This window comes from Propithecus coquereli, unplaced genomic scaffold (genome assembly GCF_000956105.1).
Source record: "Propithecus coquereli isolate 6110/MARCELLA unplaced genomic scaffold, Pcoq_1.0 Scaffold351, whole genome shotgun sequence".
In the NCBI taxonomy this organism is placed as follows: domain Eukaryota; kingdom Metazoa; phylum Chordata; class Mammalia; order Primates; family Indriidae; genus Propithecus; species Propithecus coquereli.
In genome coordinates, this window is record NW_012149186.1 from 2,366,585 (window position 1) to 2,387,806 (window position 21,222).

At 35.3% G+C, this 21,222-nt stretch overlaps 1 protein-coding gene across 1 annotated transcript in view; it reads left to right on the plus strand.

Moving 5' to 3' along the window:
• WAPAL (wings apart-like homolog (Drosophila)) overlaps positions 1-21,222 on the plus strand; it is a 106,843-nt gene that overhangs the window by 72,084 nt on the left and 13,537 nt on the right. The window contains exons 4-14 of the mRNA XM_012651256.1: positions 1,355-1,450; positions 2,848-3,000; positions 3,268-3,404; positions 4,132-4,243; positions 6,245-6,472; positions 12,023-12,134; positions 12,493-12,590; positions 13,795-13,871; positions 16,907-17,082; positions 18,027-18,142; positions 18,526-18,690. Of these exons, the coding sequence (XP_012506710.1) occupies positions 1,355-1,450; positions 2,848-3,000; positions 3,268-3,404; positions 4,132-4,243; positions 6,245-6,472; positions 12,023-12,134; positions 12,493-12,590; positions 13,795-13,871; positions 16,907-17,082; positions 18,027-18,142; positions 18,526-18,690 (1,470 nt within the window). The remainder of the gene's footprint in view (positions 1-1,354; positions 1,451-2,847; positions 3,001-3,267; positions 3,405-4,131; positions 4,244-6,244; positions 6,473-12,022; positions 12,135-12,492; positions 12,591-13,794; positions 13,872-16,906; positions 17,083-18,026; positions 18,143-18,525; positions 18,691-21,222) is intronic.

The window sequence follows — 21,222 nt, forward strand, 5'->3', positions numbered from 1 at the left end:
TGCCTTTTATAATAATACTCGTTAACAGAGTATTTTCGTGTCAGTTATTCCATGTGCTTATCATAGTCCCTGTCAGGTAGGTAGACCACGTATTCCGATGTTCTTATAAAGGTGTTAGAATCAAACTGAATGGCACATCATCACATAACAATTATTATCAATAATATTTAATACTCACATAGTGATATTGTTTCAAGTACTCTTCTAGTGTTTTAATTTAGAGTTGCCCTGCTATTTTGTTACCTGTGCAACTAGGTAACTAGATTATTACCTGTAATCAGTGCTTTTTATAAAGAAGTAAAATACTTGAGCATTGAGGCACTTGTTCTTACTAAAAGGCTATTATCATAGCCTGGGCTCTGACTATTCTTAGAGTACTAGAGGGTGTTCAGATCAGTGATCTGATAACTAGCAGGCGCACAGATTACATAGCCGATCTTTGAGAGGAATGAAAGGAATAGAGAGCTAAGTTTTAAATTTTTTGTTGAGTCCATCCTGTGCTTTGTGTCTCAGGAAGCCAGATCAAGTCATTGCATGAGTGCATAATTTTTTTTAGATTACTAATGTATCATCTTATGAAAACCTGGTGCATGACTATAATGAGTTTGAATACACAATGTAAATGAGGGGTTTTCTACTTTACGAAGGATAATACTTATATAACAAGCTATTAGTGTGACACTTAATGCGAGTTTTGTTGCTTCACTGCAACTAGCAAGTGGAGATGGTTAATTTATTAATGAACATTTTTGGCCAATCTTGAAGTAGTCTTATTTTTTGTGCATAGTGCTGAAAATATGAAGATTACAGTTTTATAAACAAAGAAAATCTCTAATTAGGTTAAACCATTTATTTGAAGCTTAAAGGACATAATTTAGCATCACTTTTGTAGAGGATGGAGAAGATGAGGTATTCCTTTTCCATGTTTTCAATCTTTGTTTAATCAGTTTCCTCTTGAAGGCGAAGGTTTTTTTGTTTGGTTTGTTTTGTTTTTTTGAGACGGTGTCTGTTGCCCTGAGTAGAATGCTGCGGGATCAGGCTATCTCACAGCAACCTCAAACTCCTGGGCTCAAGCCATCCTCCTGCTTCAGGCTCCTGAGTAGCTGGGAGAGGTGCGCACCACCACGCCCAGCTAATTTTTCTTTTTTTAGTAGAGATGAAGTCTCACTCTTGATAAGGCCGGTCTCAAACTCCTGAACTCAAGTGATCCTCTCACCTCGGCCTCTCAGCGTGCTAGGATTACAGGCGTGAACCACTGTACTCGGCCATTATATTATTCTTTATGATTTTTAGTTTATTAAGTGAGGCACTTACACAAGGATGGAAGCAGTTGATCATTTTCTCATTTCTCCAGTCACCTACAAAAGCTGTATATAATGCCAGACATTGGAACCATCCAGATTCGGAAGAACTGCCTGGACCACCAGTAGTAAAACCTCAGAGTGTCCCAGTAAGTGAACTGTATTTCTTCATTTTGTGTTTAGTAAGTTATAAATTAGTTAAGCAGTTGCTATCTTAATTTATAATTTGTAAGTCTTGGACTTTTCTATTTAACAGTTTATTTTATCTTCACTGAAATTTAGTGTTTTCAGTTTAATTTGTTGGAAAAGTGGGGATTGTGGATAGGGCAGCAGAAATTCTAGTGCTGGTAGTTTAAAAATTAAAGCCTTAAAAAATCAGACTTTTTTTCCTCATGACCCACATTTTATGGAACTTTAGTATTTAAAAGCAAATTAGTCCTTATTTGATGTTTGTATCAACCATTAAGAGCTATATTGTAAATTACATCCTACATGGATCTCTAAGTGGCTTTTAGTGCTTAATTTGCTTTCCAGAGACAGACCTCTTCTTACATTCCAATAACACTTTTTAATCCAAAACACATTTGAGAAAAGATTTTTAGCAAATTATTTTCTTCAGAAGGAATGATAGTATCATACATGAATACTTGTAGGTTAACTGTTAAGCCTCAGTCAGTCATCTGGAGCTGTCAAATGAGTTCTTTGTAACAACAAAAAAATGGAGATAGAGGTATTTCTAAAATATAATGTGCAGTTAGTTCCTTGTCTTCTTAGATTGATTATATTAAACTCCTTTTCATCGTATAAAATCATCATTGTGTATATTACAAATTATATATCCTGATGGTGCATACCATGATCTTATAGCTATTTCTACCCTAAACTACTAACTACTTTAGACTCCTGTGCTATTAAAATTCTTTTGTCTATCTATTGTAGTCTCTACCTCCCCTTGTTCTGTTGCTGGAGCTACAGAGCAGTGGTAGTGGTGTCATCGTAGCTTACTGCTACCTCAAACTCCTAGGCTTAAGTGATCCTCCTGCCTCAGCCTCCTGAGTAGCTGAGACTATAGGCATTCGATACCACACCCAGCTAATTTTTCTATTTTTTTGTAGAAATGAGATCTTGCTATGTTGCTTAGGCTGGTCTGGAACTCCTGGCCTTTAGTAATCCTCCAGCCTCTATTATGGTTTTACTTTTCCATTCCTAGCTGCTTATGAAAGCTATTTATGCTTGCAATTGTGGTTCTTTAGTCTTTCTAATGGTACTGGAGACACAAACAAACCGTGTGAAATACAAGTTTGAAGAAGACCAGAAAAAAATTCCTGAGTGGTTCTTTTGTGTGTAAAACATATATCTTAACCTATTAGTGCATGGAATTTAAAGTATCCCTGAAGACCTTTCAGAGGCCTTCCTCCTCCTCCTCCTCCACCTCCATCTTTATAAAGCTTTATTTACTTTTTTTAAAGCTAAATTTACCAGATAGACAAAAATTTCCTATTTATATATATATTTAGAACAACTAATTTAATACCTTTATTAATAGGTGAGGCTGTCTTCAAAGGAACCAAATCAAAAAGATGATGGAGTTTTTAAGGCTCCTGCACCACCATCCAAAGTGATAAAAACTGTGACAATACCTACTCAGCCCTACCAAGATATAGTTACTGCTCTGAAATGCAGAAGAGAAGACAAAGAAGTAAGCAGCCATATACAGTTTTACAGCACGTGGATAGATTTTTGTATGTAACATTTAGCCTTTTAATGTCTTGAACAAATACCAGTACACTGATAATCACAATTTTGAACCACAAACTTCCTACCACTGTCATTGTTTTTAACATATTTTTTTGTTGCCATCCAATAAAGTATTTTATATACTTTTATATAAAATACAATGAGCCCGTAGATTTAAATATGCTAATTCAGAGTTACAAAAGAGGTGGACTTATTTTTTTCTTGGCAGTTATATACTGTTGTTCAGCATGTGAAGCACTTCAATGATGTGGTGGAATTTGGTGAAAATCAAGAGTTCACTGATGACATCGAGTACTTGTTAAGTGGCTTAAAGAGCACTCAGCCTCTAAACACACGTTGCCTTAGGTAAGATCATTTATATTTTATAATTCTGTGCACGCTGCATGTTACTAATTTTTTCCAACTAGGTAAAGCCAAACATTTTTCATTTTGTTATCATGAGTGTAGTATATAGCCAGTGATATATTAAAATATGATCAGTTTCTTCATAAAGGACTTGGTTCTGTATGATGAAGGCAAAGGAGGGTGATCAGAGCCTTTTACTATAGTATAGCCTTCAGTTTCCAGGTGCTTACAAGGAAAAACATTATGCTAAAGAATCTAAGTCCTTTTGCAGCTCGGAATTTCAGACATTCAAATGATAAATTAGATTAATTAAGCATGTTGGGATCTGAGTCATCTTTTTCATATTGTAATGGACTGATTGTCTTATAATGGATTGATTGAATACTATAATTTGATTGAACTGTTCTCAGAATATATTCAAATATAATTATTTATATCTATAATTTTTATATATCAGAAACATTATGAAAGGTAGCTAAGACTATGCTTTTAATGGTAGTGGTAACCTAAGAAACGCACTAAAGGTGATCATGTGTTACTTATATTTTTAAATATAACATATCTAATCACATACTAGGCATCAGTGTGTTTTTATTAATTTGGTTTGCGTATGGTTTTTGCATTGTAATATGTATGGGCACCCCATCCCCGTTTGCTTGCTTGGTATTCCAGAAACTAATGTACTAGCTGTTTTCAGTCCTTCTAACTTAGTCTTATTTTCTTTTAGTGTTATTAGCTTGGCTACTAAATGTGCCATGCCCAGTTTTCGAATGCACCTGAGAGCACATGGAATGGTAGCAATGGTCTTTAAAACCTTGGATGATTGCCAGCACCATCAGGTATTTTTAAGTTTCTGGGATTGAGAAATTGTGCTGAAAAATTCTGGTCTGTTGGGCTACCAAAAAATACCTTTACTGAATATTCTATAAATATATCCTATTTATAGATTGGGTTCATTTTATTTGCTAAATATGTAGAGCTTGATGCCACAGATTTTTGGTTCATAAGTTATTTGATTATTTTCTTATGATAACTTTTTTTTTTCTAAATTTGTCAATTTACGCTATCAAAATTTTATTCAGTTATTATAGCTAACACACCATACTTGGATATTTGATTCTTTTAGTATGATTTACTCTAATCAGAAAGTACTGAGTAGGATCTTTTAACATAATAGCATGGCAAAAAACTGATTCTGATATGTCCTAATTTTTAAAAAGCGTCATGGAAAGTATATAAATTCTTCATTTTCCTTGCCTTTGATGCTTTATCTTAATAGTAAGGTAGGTTTAACATTGTCCACAGTTAGAAGAAAGTAATCATTATTGCTAATCATTATCAATAGTGGTGTTTTGAGATGTCCTCAGTATATTTTTGCTCAAAGAAATTATGCCATAAATACAGATTAGATGACACAGAATTCATCTGATATAGAGTCTTCTGAAACTGAAAGTAACATACTTAACTCTGAGTGAGCATAACTCCCTTACCATATTGTAGCAGATACAGAATAACAAGGGGGAAGAGAGAGAGATTTGCTTTGTTACACAGTTAGAGAGTGGACAAAGGCATTACTGTGTGCTTTTGCAGGCACTGAATCCCTGTGGCCTTTACTATGGCATCCTAATTTCCAAAAATAATTTGCTATGTAAACATTTAACCAGACACCTAGTCTGAAGTTTTTCTACTTTTGGGGGCTCAAAGTTTAAATCTTTAGATAGTTAATTGTGTTTTTGTTCATTGAAATAAGTACAGAAAATCTCAAATGTTGGAATATCCCAAATGTAAGACCTTTTTGTTATATTAACATTTATCTGAAGGTACTTCAGTACTTTTAGATTGAAGTACCTATTATAAGCAGAGTATGCTAACCATCTGATGTGATTTTGAAAGCACATTTTTATTAATTTTTTTAGTTCAACCAGACTTGATTGGTTTATTTTAAAGAAATGAATGCAAATATGTTTATTTCAGCATCCTAGGTTTATATACTGAGGTAAATTTATGCTAAGTTTTTAATGCAGAATTTAAAACGAATTTATATTGTGGGTTTTAAACTGAAATTTGACTGCTATATCATGAAGAATAAACAATGAAGTATATGATAATAGGGTTTGTGTGTGTGTGTGTGTGTGTATATATATATATATATATAAAAAAGCATAGAGAGAGTGTGCACGCACACATGAGCTGTAAAACATTTCTACAAACTCTTCATTTAGCACAAAATGGCCAAAGAAATATGCAGTTCAGCTTATATTCTTTCAGCTTTGGGGCATTCATGTAGGGAAGGTCCATAGAAAGGAAAATTTTAAACAGTGGCTATTTATCTGTTGATCAGTTAACCATGTTTTCCTAGAATACTTTAAGGGGACCTCTGACTAAAACATTTTCAAGGTTTCCAACATGGTCAGCAATAACAGTTTTAGGTATTTTAACCTGTAAACAAAAGTCAGTAACAGGCTGGGACATGGTGGCTCATGCCTTTAATCCTACCACTCTGTGAGGCTGAGGCAGGAGATTCATTTAAGCTCAGGAGTTCAAGAACAGCCTGAGCAAGAATGAGACCCTGTCTCTCCTAAAAATAGAAAAATTAGCTGGTTGTGGTGGTGAGAGCTTATAGTCCCAGCTATTGGGGAGGCTGAGGCAGGAGGCAGGAGGATTGCTTGAGCCCAGGAGCTTGAGGTTTCAGTGAGCTACAATGACATCATTGCACTCTAGCCAGGGCAAAAAAGTGAGACTCTGTCTCCAAAAAAATAAAAAGTGAATAACAGTCTTCCTGAGATTGTCAGTAATTGCTTACATGAACTTTTTCCCTTTTCTTTTTTGGTCTTTTGAAGAATCTATCCCTCTGTACAGCTGCCCTTATGTATATACTGAGTAGAGATCGCTTGAACATGGATCTTGACAGAGCTAGCCTAGATCTAATGATTCGACTTTTAGAACTGGAACAAGATGCTTCATCAGCTAAGCTACTGAATGAAAAAGACATGAACAAAATTAAAGAAAAAATCCGAAGACTCTGTGAAACTGTGCACAACAAGCATCTTGATCTAGAAAATATAACGGTAGGTTCCTTCTTCCTTCCATTGTAAGATGAAAATTACTTTCATACTTTGGTTAGTCACAACAGCTATGTGACTTGGGATAAATTATTTAACTTTTCCTAGCCTTGGTTTACAATTTGGCAAATTCTCGTAAGGCGTAGCTGTGAACATATTTCCGTTCCCCACCTGAAATTCCTAAACTAGCTCCTTTGTATTTATGTTTTTGACCAATATGTAAATTTTCTATTGTGTTTTGCCTAATCTTTGTCTCGAGTTTTTTTCGTTTAAAATGTAGAAACTACTTTTAGGCTATTAGGAATTTGAATTCTTATTCTCCGTGGGTTTCAGGGATAAAAATTCCAAAGGATTTGCAAGGGCCATTTTCGATGAGGAAGATTTTATTTATTCCATAGTATCTCAGGGTGTCTGACTAAGTGCTTCAGGGGACCTGAACAACCCCAAAGATTCAAAAGGAAGATTCCTGGTTACCTGCCTTTCCTGGGAGCAGTGTCCATCCTAATAGAGACATGGCCAGTGGCTACCCTCAACACAACTCCCCATGTTTAAGGTGGCCATGCTGCTTGTGCTTGATTCCAGTTCTGCTTTCTTCTGGCCTTTTTACATGTGGAATCAATAGTATTCCATTGATTACTAGGTTTTGAAAGAATATGATTATTTATCATATAATAACCTGATTTGCAGACATTTCCAACGTCAAAACTAATATAAACATTTTTTGTATTGCCGACTCAAGAGTACAGCATTTGCTGCAAAAATTGATGGAATGCTTTGTGCTAGCTAGATATGTCTTAAGGTTATTGCTTTATTGAATTAAGGTAGAGTTAGTAATAGATTCTGGGAGGTGGGAAAAGCAAGTTAACTTTAAAAGGCAAGATACAAAACTCACATATATTTAGTACTTTTCCCTTTATAAAATTGAGGGAAATAGCTGTTGTGCTCAGATGACACAGTGATCTCTCCATGTTACCATACTTCCTGTGTACTACATTTAACAGGTATCTGGCTGATCGAGGTGGCTCATGCTTGTAATCCTAACACTAAGTGGGAGGATCGCTTGAGGTCTGGAGTTTGAGACCAACCTGAGCAAGAGTGAGACCCTGTCTCTACTAAAAATAGAAAAATTAGCCAGGCATGGTTGCGCACGCCGGTAGTCCCAGCTACTGAGTAGGCTGAGGCAGGAGGATGGCTTGTGCCTAGGTGTTTGAGGTTGCAGTGAACTATGATGATGCTGTTGCACTCTAGCCAGGGGGACAGAGTTAGACTCTGTCTACAAACAAAAAAACCCATATTTGTAATTTTTTTACTTTGAACATTTTATGGTGTTTACTAATTTTTTCATTCTATGGGAGAATAAATCTGAGCCTGCAATTTTTATTTGCTGCATAATTGAATGAATGTACTTCTATTTTTTTGTCTTGTATATTGTTCAACATTAAGATTCATTTCAAAGGTATTCACTGTTAAAGAAGGTGGTGATAAATCTGATTATTGAATTTGCTCTATGTTTTGTTGAATTTATTAGGATGGTAAATACCAGTATAAAAACTTTCCTACACTGTGTTAGTTTACTCACATAATTAAAACCAAAGCACTCTAGCACTCTGGGAGGCTGAGGCAGGAGGATCACTTGAGCTTAGGAGTTCAAGACCAGCCTGAGCCAAGAGTGAGACCCTGTTTCTGCTAAAAATAGAAAAATTAGCTGGGCGTGGTGCTACAAGCCTGTAGTCCCAGCTACTTGGGAGGCTGAGGGCAGGAGGCAGGAGGATCTCTTGAGCCCAAGAGTTTGAGGTTGCAGTGAGCTAAGATGACACCATTGCATTATGCCTGGGGCAATAGAATGAGACTCTGTCTCTAAAATAAAATAAAATAGAATGTAATAGAATAAAATAACTAGAGCACCACTGCTGATTTTAGAATGTCTCCTTTGTTCTCACTCACATTAGCTATTCTTGCATATTATATTTGTTTTAAATTATACAGTAAATTTAGTACATTATTTTGTACAGCGAATATGCCCTGCACATTAGTTTTGTTTGTTATATTAGTTGCTTAACTTTTTCCTTGAATTACATTGGTACTGCTGATGTGCTATGGCGAGATAATTTAAAATAGTAATACATTCATGTGTCACTTAATGATAGGGATATGTTCTGAAAATGCATTGTTGGGTGATTTCATCGTGCAGCGTCATAGAGTGCACTTACACAGATTTAGATGGTATAGCCTACTACACACCTGGACTATATGGTATAGCAGCTATAAACCTGTACAGCCTGTTACTGTAGTGAATACTGAGGCACTTGTGACACAGTGCTGGTAAGTATTTGTGTATCTAAACATAGAAAAAGTCTAGCAAAAATACAGTATTAAGGATAAAAAATGGTACACCTGTAGAGGGTACTTACCATGAATGGAACTTGCAGACCGGAAGTTTCTCTGGCTGAGTGAGTGAGTGGGGAGTGGCCTAGGCCTTTACTGCACACTACTGCAGACCTTACGAACCTTGTATACTCAGTGCTACACTAAATTTAACTTTTTTACTCTTTTGTAATAACACTTAGCTTAAAACACAAACATGTTCTACAGCTGCATAAACATATTTTCTTTATATTTTTAAAATTATTTATTTATTTTACTGTTTAAACTTTTCAGTTAAAATTAGCCTAGGCCTGTACAGGGTCAAGATGATCAATATCACTGTCTTCACCTCCACATTTTGTTCCACAGGAAGGTTCTCAGGGGCCATAACATGCATGAAGCTGTCATCTTTTATGATAACAATGCATTCTGAATACCTCCTGAAGGACCTGCCTGAGGCTGTTTAACAATGAACTTTTTTTCTAGTATATGTAGGAGTACACTCTAACATAACCATCAAAAGTGTGGTATAGTAAATACATAAACCTGTAATATAGTTGTTTATTATCATTATCAAGTATTAGGTACGGTGCATAATTATATGTGCTATACTCACATATGACTGGCAGCGCAGTAGGTTTGTTTTCCCTGCATCATCACAAACACATGAGTAATAATGCATTACGCCTCGATGTTGCTAGACTGTAAGAATTTTTCATCTCCATTATAGTCTTATGGGATCACTGTTAAATGTCGTTTGTTGTTGACCAAAGCATCATCATGTGGAGTGTGACTGTATTATGATTAGACAGGATTTTTAGATAGAATTCAAATACCAGAGCTAATAATTACAGTGTAATATTCTGATTAATGATTTGTGCTTTAACTCTTGGAAGACTTTTCCAGTTTTCATATGAAATGCTTGAATAGTAGATTTTTTAAATGCTAGCTTATATTATACTGAATAAAGACTCAAATATCAAAGATTCCGTTTTGTGCCAGTAGAAACAAACAATAACATCCCTTTTTAGCATAAAAATGTATGAGTTTTTACTATGTTAATATCAAATTTCTGTCACTTTTCTTTCCAAACAAAGATTGCCTTATCAGATTTCAGCTTTACTACTATGACTCATGAGCTGATAGACCTGAACCAGTTTAAGTAAATTACTCTTTGAGGGACAGAATGAATCTGTTTTTGAAGTATTGGATTCTAGTTTTGTATTTGCCACCTTGGATAACAACTTAAAAAAAAATAGACTGAAATCTTCTAGATCTCTTCTAAATCTGTAATACTAAGATGTTCACTGGTAATATCTGTTTATATTTTTAAATATCTAAATTATATGCAGTTCCGAATAGGTCAGGAGGACTTAATGTAAACTAGCATCTTTCTTTGGGATGGTGCGCAACAGGGACAGAGTCTTACTTTGTTGCCCAGGCTAGAGTGTAGTGGCATCAGCCTATCTCACAGCAACCTCAAACTCTTGGACTCAAGCAGTACTCCCACCTCAGCCTCCCACAGTGCCGAGATTACAGGCCTGAGCCACAGCACTGGCCATAAACTAGCATCTTTTGAAGGGCAGAAGCTTTGGGAAGAAAGAGGGGTCTTTTCCATCTTTGCTAATTAAAGCATTTCTTTTGTCATGCTGAAGTTCCACAGAGACAGATTGCTCTTTATTGGGAGGTGGCCGTATGCTTTAAAAAAGAAAAACAATAGAATGTCAAAGAGAAAAGAAAAACTAATCTGGTTGTAAATATGGCTCTTTTGTGCTCCCTCTAGTGGTGGTCCCTGAAGGCTTACTTATTTATATATAATTTTGTCACCATTGGTTACCGCCCCATGTTCGATATCCAAGCTGCCAACCCTACAGTATAAGGTTTAAGGCCGGTCAATATGCAGCACTAAAATGAACAAAAGATTTGTATGCAGAATAGATAAGAAAATATACTGAATAATAAGAAAAGACAACTTTTTAGGAAAATAAGGAAAGAATAGTGAACAGAGGTCTTGTAGTAGAAGAAATACAGCTAATAAATCTGTGAAAAAATTTTCCGGTTTACTCTACTCAGAAAAATATAAGCAATAACTTACCATTTTGTACCCTCGGGCAAAAATTTAAAGTGGTAACTAGTGCTTTTGAAGATTCTGGGCAACTGTCACTCCCATACTTTGTTCCTGGAAGTGTTACTTGTTACATCTTTTGTCTTAATTTAATCCTATATGTATAGGATTGATTGAATGAATGACAGGTCTCGCTCTGTCACCCAGGCTGGAGTGTAGTGGGGCAATCAAAGCTCACAACAGTCTTGAACTCCTAGGCTCAAGAGATCCTCCCAGCTCAGCCTCCTGAGCAGCTAGGACTAGAGGCACATGCCACTACATGTGGCTGGTTTCATGTTGTTGTTAATTTTTTGTAGAGATTGGATCTTGCTTTGTTGCTCTGGCCTCGAACCCCTGGCTTCACATAGTCCTCACAAAATGCTGAGATTACGGGCGAGAGCCACTGTACCCAGCCCTGATACATTGATTTACAGTTTAAATTCGTGTACATTTTGATTTGACAGCCCCCTATTGAGCCTCTGTACTGTGGAAATAATAGTACCTGTATATACTGTATTGAACTGACAAATGGTAGACTACTTTTAGTAACAAGTTTTCTCTATGAAAACAAGCTGTGTGGTTAAAATCATTTGTTCAACATAGACTATTCTGATAAAAATTAGTTCAGTTCTTTTTGGGTTTTTTTTGAAACAGAGTTTTGCTCTGTTGCCCGGGCTAGAGTGCTGTGGCGTCACCATAGCTCACAGCAACCTCAGACTGGCTCAAGCCATCCTCCTGCCTCAGCCTCCTGAGTAGCTGGGACTATAGGCGTGCTGATTTTTTTCTATTTTTAGTTGCCCAGCTAATTTCTTTCTATTTTTAGTAGAGACGGGATTCAGCTTTTGCTAAGACTGGTCTCAAGCTCCTGACCTCAAGTGATCCTCCCGCCTTGGCATCCCAGAGTGCTAGGATTACAGGCGTGAGCCACCACTCCCAGACAAGTTCAATTTTACTTAAAACACTATTCTATTTAAAAAAACCTATGTTTTGGTAGTATGCAGTGAATATTTGTAAAGAAAAAATCTCTAGAATTGTCTCAGAATTATTGCTAAGAGTAAATATTCATTGATGATGCTTCTGATTTTTAGACTGGGCATTTAGCTATGGAGACATTACTGTCCCTCACTTCCAAACGAGCAGGAGACTGGTTTAAAGAAGAACTCCGGCTTTTGGGTGGTCTGGATCATATTGTAGATAAAGGTATGATATGCACACATATAACATTTTTACATATTATTTTTATATATTATTTAAAGCCTGAAAAAATATTCACATACTTCAAAAAATAATTATATCAGGTTGAAAAGGTCTATTCTTTTAGTAGCAACCTGCAGATCTCTCACTTTTAAAGAAGAGGTTATTAACACTTTGGCATTGGGGGTTATGGAAATAAATTATATATACAGTGTGATACATTCCAGAGTCTCACAATATGAAACCTAGAATAATGTTCAGAGAGGCTCTATTCATATTATGTGTGCACATGGCTTTTAATGTTAGCTAAGGGGTAAGTATTGAGGTGATAGATACTAACTCATGTCCATTTTTTTCCACCTAGTTAAAGAATGTGTGGATCATTTAAGTAGAGATGAGGATGAAGAGAAACTAGTAGCCTCCTTATGGGGAGCAGAGAGATGTTTACGAGTTTTAGAAAGTGTAAGTATGGACAGCTATTTGGAGAAAATTATTCAGTCGTAATTGTGATTATGTGTATGCGAGAGAGAGAGTGCCAAATATTTTATATAGGGTTTCATCTTTGTTTTTCCAAATTGAACTTGCAGTGCATTATTTGAGCAACCAGTTGTTAATGAACAAGTTAAATGAGTTTTATATTTTAAGACTACCTATATTATTGTTCCAAATAAAGTGTCAAGTTTGCTTATGTGTGCCAAACTTTATTATTCTTTCCTTGGTGTTGATTTCTGCTTACATACTTCAACTTGTTTGCAGAAAATGATAGTTAAATAAAGTCAGGTTTTTGTTTATTTTTTAATTGATGAGCATTTTCTTTATTTAGCAGATGATTTGTAGGCACAGCTTGTTACAATATTTTGCTTTAGAGAATGATACTGTTGAACTGCATTAAGTATATTTTGTTCTTTGGCTTTTATGAATTACTTAACCCAGTTCAGTGTAGATTAGAATTTATACTGCCAATGAATTTCAGAATGCATAGGTTGTAGACCAGGTTAGATTAGCCAACACATCTGTGGGGAAAATAACGTGTTAGTTAAACGCTGCTGGTGTAGATGAAATTGTTCCTTATTTATTTTAGAGTGTTTCAGGTACATTACATAACAGATATTACTCTTTTGTAAAAATATATTCTAAGTGAATCCACTTATAAATTTAACGTATTAGTTTCTTTATAAGTTGAGGACTGCTCTTTTCTGACATTTAAAGTAATGTCAGAATTACTTTCAGTAATTCGTTACAGTGAATCTAGAGTATCGAATCCGTAAATTATGAATGAGCAATTATAATAGTGGTCTTACTTTTGTACTAAAGCTCTCTTATTTTACATTCTGGAACACATGGGTTGTGAAGTTATTCCATTAGAGAACAGGGGCTATTTTGTCCTCATCTTTGTATCTTTTAGAGCACCAGCAGGGACCATTTTCATGGAAGACAGTTTTTCCATGGACCAGGGACTGGGTGGGGGGATGGTTTTGGGATGATTCAAGCACATTGCATTTATTGTGTACTTTATTTCTATTATTATTACATTGTAATACATAATGAAATAATTATACAACTCACCATCGGTTGGGGACCCCTGTTTTAGGTTACCAGGCAGAATGTGGTATTATGTGAATCAATGAAAGTTATGGATTGCCACAATTATATTTTTGCCTTTTAGGTAACAGTGCATAATCCAGAGAATCAAAGTTACTTGATAGCATATAAAGATTCACAACTCATTGTTTCATCAGCTAGGTAAGTTTTTCTACAATCTAGCATATTATTTATTTAAAACACTTGGATTGACCATAACGGAAGTAAACTTGCATTACCTTTCTCCAGAAAATGCTCTGTTGAGTTTGTGAATTCAGGGTACATTATTGGGCAAAAGTTAAAGAGTGCAGATTTTGGTGCCAAAATGACTGGGTTGTGGTTTTTTAACTTAAGTTGCATAGCTATGGACAAGTCACTTATTTCCTACAAGTTCTTCACAAGGAGGTTAATAATTATATCTGATCAACTTACCATTGCTGTTACAATAAAATGACTTAATGTATTTACATATTATATATAATAGATTTTAAAATAGTGTATATTAAATATATGTATATATAAAACATTTTAAAATTTTAAATGATTTTAAAATATCTATTGTGTATTGTGCATGTTGTATTAATGAATTAAATTAGTCAATATGTAAAGCCTAGAGCAGTGCTTGGCATATAGTCAACAAAAAGCATTAGTCCTTATTTTTGTTATAAGTGGACTTCTCTAGCCTTCTTCTTCTGCCCTTTATTTATAGTAATACTTGTTTTTCCAAATCTATATGTAGTTCTCCCATTCCACATTCTCCCTGCCCAACTTTCATTACAATTAGGCTAACGTTATTACCTCAGTGCATGTAAAATTCCCAAGTACCTCTCCAGTCCTCGTTCTACCTTATTACAGCAGCCTCTTCCTGATATCTCTGTCCTAGTTTTTGCTATCTCTGCCCTAGTTCTCTGGCCTTTAGCCTTTCCAGCACAATACCACATGGTTAACTTTCTCCAAATCTCTATTTTGAAAAAATAATCATATATTCCACATCTCTTTGATGCCTTATTATCTTTGGATGTATGTTGCAATTTTCTTAGGAAGTGGGCCTTATCAGAGGCCCACAGCACTCTTACTTCATTTTATTTATTTTTTAACCTCTTATTTTGGAGAATTTCAAAAATAGACAAAATGGTATAATAAACCCTTATATATACTTTACTCAGCTTAATTATCAGTTATGGGCCTGGCACTGTGGCTCATGCCTCACTCCTTAATCCTAGCACTCTGAGGGGCCAAGGTGGGAGGATTGCTTGAGCTCAGGAGTTCGAGACCAGCCTGAGCAAGAGTGAGACCCCGTCTCTACTAAAAATAGAAAAATTAGCTGGGTATTGTGGCACATACCTGTAGTCCCAGCTACTTGGGAGGCTGAGGCAGGAGGATCGATTGAGTCCAGGAGTTTGAGGTTTGAGCTATGATGACAACACTGCACTCTACCCAGGGTGACAGACTGAGATTCTGTCTTAATTTAAAAAAAAAAAAAAAAAAGGAAATTGAACCCCCCTCTTCACTCTCCCCATCATAAAAAAAGTTATCAATTGTGGCCAGTTTTATTTCTATCTATAACCCCATGCATTCCCCCTCCTGTATTATTTTGAAGCAAATCCAGATGTCATTATCATTCCATCTATAAATACTTGAGTATATGCTGTAAAAGAAAAGGACTCTTTTAAAAAGTATAAGCACAATACTATTTTTCACAGGGTGTAAATTATTAATTGCTTAATATGTTTAGTCAATACTGAAATTTCTAATAATCTTAAATTACCAGTAGTTTCAAATTTACCAGTAGATTTTTTTTAATCTGTAGATTTCTTCTCCATCTCTTCATTTGTCTTGCATTTGAAAATTTTATTTCACAGTTAGTATTCTTAATATATACATTCCACCTGTTTTATCATCTTTTATTCTGCCTTACCAAAGAATGTTCTTAAAAATTAAATCTGTTTCTGATTATATATTATTTTTTATTTTTTAAATTGACAAATAATTGTATATATTGTTTCTCATTTTAAAAGGTCTCTTTTGTATACTTCAGAAACCATGACAAGTGCCTTGTAAAAGGAGATATTTATATTTAATATGACAGGTTTTTAGCTCTTTGATTGTGATTAGGAAATTTAAGTCAGATGTCTTGGAAGTGGCAGGAGAGGTCAGAATTGGATATTTGTGAAAGAGCATTCATCTATCTTTTTGAGCTTTTCAGTAGAACCACAATTTATGCATAGATAGCATATTGATAGATTAAATAGTATATGCTGAACTTCCCCCTACCTTTGAAGCCACAGTTTAGCTCAGTATTAAAGACAGTTGAGTTATCAACAGCTTGGTAATTCTGGCCAACATTCCCAAACATCAGAACAAATTATTTTAGATTAGTCATGAGGAACACCGTCCTAAACAAAGGGTTAGGAACCTTATAGAATTTCCTCAGTGTTCCAAAGGGCACCTAGGGGTGGATTAGATATGGTGTGGACTTCTTTAGTAGTTTTGTATGGCATATAATATTAATACATGAAAAATCAACTGACAGAGTCAGCTTACTTGATTTACATTAGACTTAAAAGTAAATTTAGTGATCTTGGTGATTTAAAGAGATTCTTTAGAAGTACTAGACCGGTTTAAGGATTATTCCTTGTTATTTTGGGTAGTATCTTGAGAATCCTTGGATGCAGCTCAGTATATACCCTTGGATGGCTGCCAGGAGACATGTCAGTTTGAGTGACTTCTAGTTAAAAAATAATGATTTGCTCTAATGCATATAAAGTACTTAATACCTGTCCTTTACAAGGTTATTTATTATGTAATATTAGTATATATAACAATCCCTACCTGCTAAGAGCTTGCTTTCTAAATGAAAAATATCTAAATGAGAATCAGAGGTGTCCAACATTAGCTCTTAAAGGTTTACCTATTTGGGGAAGGGTTGTGGTCTGTCTGTTGTATCGGAGAGATCAGTAAAATGGGGGACAACTCCCGGGAAATAAAGAGTTTACTAGTGGTAGATGTAGTTAGTACAAATATAAACTTTTGCCATGAGTTTTAATTCTACCTTTCCTTAGAGAAATTTTTAAAATTATCATATTTTGCAAAATAAAATAAGATTTAATCTGGCAGCATTTAGGTTCAAGTAAGTACAAATTTATTGTGTACTATTATTATTTACCATAATAGTCCACATTTTATTTTCTTTTAAGAGCATTGCAGCATTGTGAAGAACTGATTCAGCAGTATAATCGTGCTGAAGACAGCATATGCTTAGCTGACAGTAAGCCTCTGCCTCACCAGAATGTAACCAACCATGTGGGCAAAGCAGTGGAGGACTGCATGAGGGCCATCATTGGGGTGTTGCTCAATTTAACTAATGATAATGGTAAGTAGTATTTTCTCCATATTTTCTCATTGAAAGATTATATATTACATCTGAAAACAAATTAATCCCCTTTGTTTCTTTTCTTGATGTAGTAATGTTTTTATTATTATTTTTTTTGAGACAGAGTCTCACTCTGTTGCCTGGGCTAAAGTGCCATGGCATCAGCCTAGCTCACAGCAACCTCAAACTCCTGGGCTCAAGCGATCCTCCTGCCTCAGCCTCCCCAGTGGCTGGGACTACAGGCATACACCACCAGGCCTGGCTAAGTTTTCTATTTTTTTGTAGAGACGGGGTTCTGGCTCTTGCTCAGCCTGGTCTTGAACTCCTGACCTTAAGTGATCCTCCCATGTCGGCCTCCCAGAGTGCTTAGGATTACAGGCATGAGCCACTGGGGCTGGCCAATGTAGTGATTTTTTAACTGCCATAATGTACTTGACTTACCCATATGTAGGTTTAAACTGCTTTTAGGAGTTGATAATTTTAACTTTGTTGGGTTTTTTTGTTTTTTTCTTTTGCTTTGTTTTTTGAGACAGGGTCTCTGCGCTAGAGTGCAATGGCTCACTGCAACCTCAAACTTCTGGGCTTAAGCGATCCTCCTGCCTCAGCCTCCTGTGTAGCTGGGACTATAGGTGCACACCACCATGCCTGGCTAATTTTTCTATTTATAGTAGAGATGGAGTCTTGCCCTTGCTCAGGCTAGTCTCAAACTCCTGGCCTCAAGTGATCCTCCTGCCTCAGCCTCCCAAAGTGGTAGGATTACTGGCATGAGGCACTACGTCCAGCCAGGAGTTGATAATTTTAGAATTAGCCTAGTATCAATAATGTATTTCAATAAAAGGATAACTATATAATCCTAAGTTAATATCCATTTTAATAAATACTGATTTATTATTTTCATAAGGAAGAATCAGTAACAATTTTTCTGTTTCCATTTCTTACGTCAGAGTGGGGCAGCACCAAAACAGGAGAACAGGATGGCCTCATAGGCACAGCGATGAACTGTGTGCTTCAGGTTCCAAAGTACCTACCTCAGGAGCAGAGATTTGATATTCGAGTGCTGGTAAGTTGAAATGACTGTTTCCAAAATGAGTATTTTATGTAGTACGATGAAAACATTCATCTTAGTTTAAGAACAAGTTGTTTAATATGTTGTGGAATTGTATTGATAAATTCTGTATGAACATACTTCTTATTGTACAAAGGACAGTCATGAAGGACTGTATGTAAAAATAAAAAGTATGGAAACTAAAAGTGGTGATTAAAAACCAAAGGAATGATTCTTTTGGAATCTTTCTTACATTACATAATGGTTTTTAGCCATTTTTCAGAGGATAAGACACTGATTACCAGGTTTTTATAAGCTGCCAATAAAAGTACATATATTGTGTTCATTTGTTTTAAGTTCTCACCTGTGATAATATGTATCTTTTAAAATTTTTGTAGGGCTTAGGTCTACTGATTAATCTAGTGGAGTATAGTGCTCGGAATCGGCACTGTCTTGTCAACATGGAAACATCGTGTTCTTTTGATTCTTCTTTCTGTAGTGGAGAAGGAGATGATAGTTTAAGAATAGCTGGACAAGTTCATGCCGTTCAGGCTTTAGTGCAGGTAAGAACAACTTAAAAAAACAAGCTAACACCTGTAGTTTGTTGCATCTTCCAATTCCTTTATCAGTTGCACCTTTTTATCTCCTTGCCCTTTATTTTATTTTATTTTTTTAATTTAGAACTTCCGAAGCATATCTTTGCTGGCGTAGGGAGGGAATGTCTTTTAGACCTGACCAGTTCTTAAATATTCATAGTTTCCAGGATGAAACTTTATTTTAACTAGTATTCTTAACCAATTAAAAATGTGGTACAGTTTCTCTGTAGACCAGTAAGAGGTACACTGGCTTTACTCAGCTATTGTAATCACTCCTCAAGAAGTGATCACAAGGCTCATTTGTTTTATGAATCAAATTGGAAATGAAACAAAATGGAAATTGGGAATCCAGCCCCATCCTATCCAGTCCTCCAGTATTTACTTACTGGTCTGATGTGTGTCCAGAACACTGTTAGTGCTTTGTCACCTGTTCTTTACCGGTATGGAAAGTGACAAAGTGGCTGAGCATGGGAAATCCTGGGAAGATACAGTTTCTTTGAGCCATTTAAAGTCTTAATTTTTCATTATCCTCTTATTCTTCTCTGTTATGTATAATTGAGTGTTGACCATGGATGAGATGTAATCCCTAGGATTCAGAATAATCAGTCTTGAATGGCCTTGAAATTTTAGTCCTTAGTTATGAAAAATAAAATTATATGTGAAACCAGTGATAAATTATCATGGTAACTTAATAGCTAAACAGTAGTAGTAATTTACTTACAATAATTGGTAATAATAGACTATTTTTTCTTTGTAGACCTCATTTACTTATTGATTTATTTTTATGCTAAAAGAAGCATTTCTTTGCTGTGTAATTTATTGCTCTGTTTTTAAGCTTTGTATTTTGAGATGAGTATAGGAACTCATAGGAAATTACAAAAATAGTACAAAGATTCCTGTTTACTCTTTACCTAGCTTCATCTAATGTGACATCTTATATTACTGTAGTACAATATCAAAACCAATAACTTGACATTCTTACATTTCTATTAACTAGACTTCAGGCCTTATTCAATTTCACCATTTTAGCCTGCATTCATTTATGTGTGTGTGTGTGTGACATATATACTTTCATGCAGTTTTATTCCATGTTTAGGTTCATGAACTCACCACTACACTAAAGTACAGAACTATCACCACAAAAGGATTCCCTTGTGCTACCCACTACCTAGCCTGCTGGCCTTCCCTGTCTCCTAGCTACCACTAATTATTCTCCATCTCCAGTCTTATCTTTTCAAGAATGTTATATAAATGGAATCCTATGTAACCTTTTGAGTTTGACTTTTTTTCATTAATCATATGTCCTTGAGGTCTATCCAGATTCTTGCACATGTCATTATTGCTGAGTAGGTATTCCCTTGTATGGTCATACCAGAGTTTTTTCAACCATTCTGGTGCCTAATAGAACCCACAATGAATAAAAATATGCCATCAGTGGCTTCAGGAGTTTGTTTTTGAAGAAATAGATGATCGATCTGCATTATTCACATAGTAGGGGTTAATCTGCAGAAAGCATTCCCACACTCCAGGAGACCTCTGTTTGTGGGTTTAGGAATAGTCTCAAATTTTCCTACTGTGTCTGATTGACCTGGGAATATTTGGTATATCCAGCCCAGTATTCCTCTTTTGTACTACGTGTTGTAGAAGCGGCTTGTTCTTCAGGGTATCACTCTATATCATGCCTGGCTTTCTTTTACCTGCTAGGGTTTGTCAGTTTTTAATCAGTCTGAAGTTTTTGTTTTTAGACTGTAATACGTTTTGAGTGATAGGTTCTGTTACTCTTGTTTTAGAAAATTGTGTCACCTTCTACTCACTTATCGTAAGTATCAAGAAATGGCTTTTAATTCTCATATTTAAAGATACAGTGGAAAAATTCATGTTCAGATTTATGTCCTTAGTACTACTGATAGCATTGATCTTAATCTAGTAATTTTCAAAATAGGTAGTTCTGATTACTGACATGAACATTCTTCTGTCTAGTTGTTTTTCTTATCTACTCTTGAAAAATTAATTGATCTGTTTATTTTAAAAATAAACAGAAGTAGTTTATGTACATAGGTTTAAAAAATTACATTCAGAATGGTTTAAAATCCTTAAGTCTATTTCCTGAAAAGTTACCATTTTTAATAGTTTTGTATCTGTCCGGAGAAGTTAGTGTTTATGCATGTATAAAAATAAATGTGCAGTTTTTCTTACATAAATGGAATCTTACTATACATAGTCATTAGTGTGTACTGTTTTTTGTTTACATTGTCTTCGTGCGCTTTTTATATCAACACGTAGGTTTATCTTTCTTTGTAATGAATACCATTTAGTAGTTTATTTAACCAGTCCTCTACTGAAATATTTTTTGATTATTGTGTGTTTTTCTTTTCATTTTCTTCTGTTATAAATATTATAGAGATAAGTACCGTAGTACATAAATCTTGGGACATACTTTTCAAAGTTTGTGTGTTGGGTTATTTCCTGGCTTAAGGAATTGTTGTGTCAGAGTATACA